The 7626-nt window shown below is 52.2% G+C and overlaps 1 protein-coding gene across 1 annotated transcript; it reads left to right on the forward strand.

Moving 5' to 3' along the window:
- The first annotated feature begins 5847 nt into the window (after positions 1–5847).
- On the forward strand, positions 5848–7122 carry Tex44 (testis expressed 44). The gene has a single exon (XM_021661302.1). It carries the CDS (start codon positions 5848–5850, stop codon positions 7120–7122), a length of 1275 nt encoding a protein of 424 aa, XP_021516977.1.
- The last annotated feature ends 504 nt before the right edge of the window (positions 7123–7626 follow it).

Here is a 7626-nt window from a genome sequence, read left to right on the forward strand (position 1 = left end):
TTTTAAAGAAAAGGACATGTACTCATTGCTCTTGTGTGGAAAGGGCATTCGTGTGGAGGTCAGGAAAGAGCGGTTGGGAGTCCTTTCTCTCCTCTACCTTGTGGGTCCTGGGAATCCCAGGGTTGAACTCAGGTCACCAAGCTCGGCAGCAAGTGCCTTTACCCACCGAGCCTCGTCTTTGGGATTCCACCCAGCAGCATTGGCTGGTGCTTAGGACCTCTAAGGAGTGACCACAGCAGGAGGGAAGCTGTAGGTCCACACAGCTTCCACTATAGCTTCTCAATACTGATCCATACCTGGGCCCAGCACATGGCCAGACCACGTGTCGGGCCTAGAACCACCCACCTCGATGGACCCTCAGATAACTTCATATGGTAACTCATAGTTGCTGTCTGGCCACCTTGGGGAGTGGCCCATCCATGGCCCTGGAGATGGGGACCCACAGAGCTAATCTCAGAGCTGGGTAATTGGGATGGGAAGAGGGGATGCTGAAGCACCCTTTTGTTGTGAGGGTGGGTGGGAGTATGCTTTCTCAGTTCTGTCCCTCTCTGTGGGCATTTGGGTAGCGCCCGGAATTTTATTTGCATCAGGGACCTGAGTTTCTGGGATATTTCAGAAGGAATTTATTTTGACTTGCAAATGTGTCCTAGTAATTTAAAGAATATTTATGACTTGTTGAAAGGGCAAATGAATTATGGAAGTTTCCAAACAAAAGCTCTAAAGACAGATCCTGTACCGTGACGAAATAGGCCTCGAACACTGGCTGCTCATTAGCTGCTTGGCTGGGTCTCCTGACTGTAATCCCAGCACTTGGGAGGCATTTTGTATGAGACAGGGCTTTTCACTAGGTAGCCCAGGCTGGACTTGAACTTCTGGCATGTGGGGTATGGGGTAATGACATTAACTGCCTGGTCTTCCTGCCTCGCTCAGCCTACTGACTGCTAGAATTGTAAGCCTGGGTCACCACACCTGCTAGGAGTGGAAATTCATATAGTTTAGTTATGCGTCCCTGCTGGCAGGAATAGCAGATGTTATTTTTCACAGTTTGCGATTGGCCTTAAAAGGTTTAGACTGAAGTCAGGTGCAGTGGTCCTCATCTGTCACCCTAGCACTCTGGAAGGCAGAGGCAGGTGGATCTCTTGAGTTCCAGGACAGCCAAGACTACACAGAGAAACACTGCCTCAAAAATAGGTAAATAAATAAAAACTTTAGAGTGGAGTGGTTCTCAACCTGTGGGTCTCAACCCCTTTGGGGTCAAATGACCCTTTCACAGGTGTCCAATGTCAAATATCTTGCATATCCAATATTTACATTAATTAACATTCATAACAGTAGCAAAATTACAGTTATGAAGTAGCGATGAACTAATTTTATAGTTTGGGGTCACCACAACATGAAGAACTATACTAAAGGGTCTTGGCATTCGGAAGGTTGAGAGCCACTGGTTTAGGGCATTTTTTGCTAATATCTACTTCCCCGCTTGGAATCTCTTTGCTTTAACACTGGAAACTACTGCTCTTCCCTAAGTCGGTTGTGTGTAAACTTCTGTGTGGACTTGATCTCTCCGTGTCTCCCTCTTGAGTCCAATGTGGAAGAAATGGTGCGAGGTTAACCCGGTGTCTCCCAATCACCCAGCACTGCTGTGTCACACTCATTGTTCCCCATCTCAGAGGCCCCAAGAGCAAAAACTCTGCTCTCTCCAGGAAACCTGTGCCCTCCCAGCATTCACACAAAGGCCTTGACAAGCCTGGTGTGGGCCACGCCCACTGAGGGCTTTACCTTGGAGACCTAGACACAAACAACTTTAATCCCCCTTAGAAGGATTCTGGCTTTCCCCAAGCCCAGCAGGGCTGCATCCCAGAGCCTGGCCTCTTCCAGCTCTTTTCTGTGGGTTACCTGGGCCTCCTCCATTTCCTGGGAAGTGGGGCCTACACAGTAAGGGAGTCCTCTCAGATACTGCTCTAACCCAGCCCTACCCTCCTAGCTTAGCCTCTTCTTAGATGGTAGGCTTAGTAACTCAAGAATGCCTTTGGGGTCTCAGCCCCCACCCACGGGGCTCATTAAACTGTTTCTTCCAAACAAATTCGGTGTGTCTTCTAGGTGGAATTCCCACACCATCTGCTCTGGAGGCTCTGTTTTCTCCATTGCCTTGGTTTCTCAAACGTTCAAGAAGGAGGTCTTCAGGGAAGACTCAGAGCCAAGTGTATGCTCCTCAGAGCACCAATATCCAGAGAGGCTGCCCTCGGGGACAGCTGGCCCCATGACTCAAGCTTCCAGGGACTTTACCAGGTATCCCCAAGGTGGCCCCAATAGTAGCTAGGTGGGGGCTTAGGCACTGGCCTCCCCCAGCTAAAGAAAACCTTGGCGAGCAAGCCCACAGGTACCCTGTGCCTGGGAAAGCTCAGATTTACACGCCCAGGAGTGAAGGTGAAAAACCTGGGAGGGGCCAAACTCCTAGGGCCACACCCATCTCCTAGGGAGCGCATAGCAGCATACTAAGGGTGTTGGTGCCCCTAACCACGTTCACACGGGACAGTGGAAGCAGCGTGCCGACCTGCTGTAACACAGCTGTGGGTCCGCAGTAACAGGCTATAAGATGGACCCCGCACGAGTTAAGGGACAGGCTTGAAGTCTGCTCTTCTATTTTATCCTCTTTTTCTATTCTTTTCATTTGTTTGCTTATTGAGACAATAAACTATAGCCCAGGCTAGCCTCCAATTTGCCAAAATCTTCCTGAGGAAGCTTCTTGGTTTGCTGAGCTTAAGCAGGGTCCCAGGTGGCACAGGTTGAAAAACTGCATTTGTAGTCAAGAATGACCTGGAACTCCTAATCCTCCTGCTTTCTCCTCCCCATACTGGGCTTACAAGTCCGTGTTTCCATGCTTGGCTTCATACACATTTTTTAAAGTTGTTTTTTTTAAATAAATGTGTGTGTGTGTGTGTGTGTGTGTTCATATACACATGGGCCACGTATGTGCAGGTGTTCTTGGAGGCAGGAGGAGGAGCCAGATCTCCTCTCAGGAGACAGTTACTGGTAGCTGTGATCTACTCCACGTGGGCGCTGGGAACCAAGCTCCAGTACCCTGGAAGAGCAGCAAGTGCTCTTAGCCGCTAAGCTGTCCCTCCAGCCCCTTCCTCCTTACTTTCTTTGTTTCTTCATTTCCTTCCTTCTTTCTTTCTGTAAAATACTTATACTGCCCTCCCCAGCCCTTTCATGCAGATTTTTATAGCATTTGAAACTTAATGAGTCTGGGGATGCAGTTTAATTGCTTGTAGCCCTAGGTCTGACTGTCATGACATGCACCACACAAAACCAGGCTCGAGGCTGAGGTGGTTTAGTAGGTTCTTGCACAAGCATGAGGACCTAAGTCTGAACCCCCAGCATCCAAGTAAAAAGCGGGGTATGGCTGCATGTGCACACCTGTAGCCCCAGCACTGTGGGGAAGAGGGGAGAGGGTCACTGGAGTTTGCGGCTATGCCTCTAGGTTCAGTGGGAGACCCTGTCTCAAAGGAATAAAGAGATGTGACAGAGTAAGGCAACTGGTGTCCTCCCTATGGCCTCTGTGTGTACGAGGAGGCCTGCCCAACCATGTGCATCACACACACACATACATACACACACGCTCACACAGCTACACACACATACACACACAAATATACATGCATGCATGCACACTCACGCCTACCTCAGAGAGTTAGGTGGAGGGTGGCCGAGGGGAACAGTGAGTCAAAAGTATAGGAAGGATGACAAGAAGTACCTTGGAGAAGGGGAAGGGAGCCCTGGACTAACAACTCGAGGGAAAGCTTATTCTGACTGGTACTTCAGGGACGTGTCAGTACACCGTGACCAGGAAGGCGTGATGGCAGTCTGTTCACATCACAGTAGACAGGAAGCAGAGGGCGGCTGAAATCCAGGGTGGGCATGAGCCGTAGGAGCCCGAGCCAGAGACCTATTTCCGCCTGGCAGGCCCTACTTCCTCCAGGGTCCACAGACGTCAAAACAATCCTACAAGCTGGGACTGAGAGTTCAAAACCAAGTCTAAGGAGGACATTGCAGATTTTAAACCATATCAGAGAAGGAGGCAGGAACCAGGAGGGGCAGCTTGGGAGACACTAAGGATGGAGGAGGGAGTCTGTGTACTTCGATGAGACTGTTATGGAATAACCCAGAGCTGCCACCAGGTGGCGTCTGCAGGTGTGGGAAAGCCAGTTACCTTTCCAAGCTTCTGTCATCCTGGCCAGCTTTCCCCCCTAGGCCATCAACGGTTTTGTTTTGTTTTATCGTTTTTAAAGAAAAGGTCTTACTGTGTAGCCTTGGTTGTCCTGGAAATTGTAATGTAGGCCAGGCTGGCCTGGTACTCACAGAGAACCACCTGCCTCTGTCCCAGGAGTGCTGGGATTAAAGGCGTGCACCACCACACCTGGCCTAGTATTATTACGTTTCTTGTCTGTCTCTGTCACTCTGTGTGTGTGTGTGTGTGTGTGTGTGTGTCTGTGTGTCTGTGTGTGTCTGTGTGTGTGTGTGTGCGTTGCCATGGAACACATGTGGAACTTTCAGCAGTTGATCTTCTACCGTGAGGGTCCTGAGAATCAGACTCAGATCACCAGGCTTGGATGCAAGTGCCCTTATCCACTGAGCTGTCTCGCCAGCCTCAGCTTTAAATTATCCCCACCTGGAACAAGAACTGAAGCGTCTGAGGACTACAGGTGGAACACAGAGCCCAGAGTCAGTGATATTACAGAGAAGATGTAAAAGTAGGCCCAGGCCTCCCTAGGGAGGCTGGAGTCCCTTGGTGGGATCTGAGGCTTGCTGCTCCTTTCCCCTGAAGAGCAAGAACCATGCATGGCCTGATAACCAGGGAGAGCACACATACACAAACGGAACCATCCACTCCAGCCTCTTCGCTGGGAATGAAACCAGGAAAGTGCTCTACCATTCAGCCACACCCAATGGCCAGCTTGTTGTTGTTTGTTTTTGACAGGCATTCCGCCTGCCTCCGCCTCCCTGATCCCTGTGTGATGGGGTTACAGGTGTGCGCCACTGTGCCCAGCTGTGCCCAGCTACCTTCTCAGCACAGTCAGTTTATCTGGGACCCGAGATCTTCTTAGGATTACCTGGGAATCTGCAGCTTTTCTGCAGCACCCTGTCCTCCCAGCCAGTTAAGCAGGTGATCGTCCCGCGTCAAACAGGTTAACTCTAGCAGTAAGGATGGCCAGCCTAGATACTGCCCAGGCCCTGGCCTCTGTTCCTCCCCATTGCTAGAGGGGAGCAAAGCTCTCAAAGAAAGACTGGCTAAGTTGGTGTCATGAAGCACCAATGAGAACAGAGAGGTGGCAGGAGAGGCGACACAAACCTTGCTTCTAAGCTGCTGTAGCACAAGCCTGTAATCCTTGCTCTTGAGAGCAAAGGCGGGAGGATCGGAGCAGGAGGCCAGTCTGAACCACACAGCAAGAACACTGATCCTCCCGCCAAAATAAATAAGTGAATAAATAAGCAATAAAAGTCCACTGATTCTAACTCTGCCTCGCCCTCGTCATCCCCCAAGTACTGTCGTCACACCTTCTCACAGCCCTGGGGCCACATCTGCGCACATGCATGTCCATCTTGAACCGAGACAGTTATCTTTCATTTCCTATGCGCCTGCAGCTCAGGCTTTTCAATCATTGCCTGCATTCAACCCGCCAGGACAGCCACTCGGCAGGCTCAGGACATTCAGGACCCTTCCTCTGCAAGTCCCTGTGACATCACCAGCTGCCCACAACCTCCTGTGACATCACCACCTGGACAACTGAGCCTAGCAGAGCCAAGCCACTCCTTCCCAACCAGCACAAGTAGCAGGGGGCATAGATGACCACCGAGCCCTTGGGAGAGGCCAAAGCCAGCAACAGGCCTGCACATGATCTTCCTGAGGCTGCCTTGAACAACCATGCCAGCGAAAACTCTACAGACTTACCTGGAGAGCCTGAGACTCCAGGCATCCTGCCTGATGATGGCCTGCCAGTAGACTTGACTGCAAAACTCAGTGAAGAGGAGGATGTGGACCGGGCCTCGGTGGCAGCGACCATTGCCACAGAGCAGGATGATGACGATCCGGTCTCTGATCCGACTGCCGCCTTCATGGGCCAGGATGACGACCAGGCCAACTCCATAGAGCAGGATGTAGAGACAGTCAGCTCCATGCCTACTCCTCGGGACAGGGAGGAAAGCCCAGATGCTCCACGCCGTCCCCAGGAGAGCCCTGAAGAGGAAGAGATCACATCTCTGCTGTCCCAAGACCCAGGTATGCTGCAGATGTTCGTGGGCTTCCAGAACCCGGTGTGGGATAGGCTGGCTGAGAATAACCGTGCAAGCTGGAGCCGCACAGTTTCCCCAAGTGACTCGCAGAGCCAGGAAAAGACACCAGGAAAGCCAGAGATGGCTACAAATGCTGAAGCCCCACCTGTCCTGCCTGACAGCGTCCAGGCTTCTACAGAAGATACTGACCCACCCACTTTGGATATCAGTGGTCCTGACCTACAGCCCACGAGTAGCACCAAGTCCGTCGAGCAGGAAGCTGAAGGTCTCGAGGCCTTGAACCCTGAGAGCAAAGATATATCCCCAGAGCGGACTGACTCAAGGATCCCTCAGACCCCATTTTCCCCAGGCTCCCCAGCAGGCAGTGGACCTCCATCTCCAGAACCCAGCCAGGAGGCCCTGGGCAGGATCAGACTGGATCCCAGTCTGTACAGGCCTAATGTGGAGAATGACTACATGCGCTCCATGACCAGCCTGCTGGGTGGTGGAGAGGGCTCCATCAGCTCCCTCACAGACATCCTGGTGTGGTCAGACACAGCCAGAGGCATGGGGATGGCTGTAGGCTTCCTAACCTTGGGGCGCAGCTCTCCAGCTGACAGGCTACAAGATGAGGGCCCCAGCCTTCGCACTGTCTCCAGCCTCTTGGGCCATGCCAGGTCAGCTTTCTCTTCTGGGCTGGCAGCTGGAACCGGCTCGGCCCTCCGCTCTGTCTCACACTTGCTGGAGTCTGTGGAGAGAAGGACCGTGGAAGGCATCCGCTCAACGGTGCGCTACCTAGCCAACCACTTGACCCAACGCTGGGCCCGAACTGGCCCCAGCAGTGACTAGACCAGCAAGTCCCCTGCTCCGTGCCCCACCCTGCACTAGATAGCACCCCCTGCCCTTCAGTAAATAACCACAAGCGTTTATTTTCTAAGCTCTGCCCTTATCCATGCAGTGGGACAGCAGGGTGGAAGGATAGAAGGGGCCCGAAATGTTCTGAAAATGCAATGTTCTTAGGTGGTCCCATTAGTTTGTCTGGGAGCAAACTGTAGAGAGAAGAACTGGGCTCTGACAGGGTTGGGGAAGAGGAGGGGGAGGGGAGTCTCAGATCAACTGTGTTTCCACAGGCAACCTGAGCTCATGTGCCTGTCTGTCCCTCAGCCCCATGCCCAGGCTACATGTTGAGGTTCTGGGAGGCAAGAAGAGGACATTGAGGTAGAGTGCTGTATCAGGCCTCATAGGAGGAGTTTGCACATCTGGGTCCCATGCACTCTTTTTAAGGCTTAGAATCAGACATCTGATGTCTCCTCTTACCCTGGGCCCTACTCCCCGGCCTCCCTCTCCTCATCT

Source organism: Meriones unguiculatus, chromosome 15 (genome assembly GCF_030254825.1).
Source record: "Meriones unguiculatus strain TT.TT164.6M chromosome 15, Bangor_MerUng_6.1, whole genome shotgun sequence".
Taxonomy (NCBI): Eukaryota; Metazoa; Chordata; class Mammalia; order Rodentia; family Muridae; genus Meriones; species Meriones unguiculatus.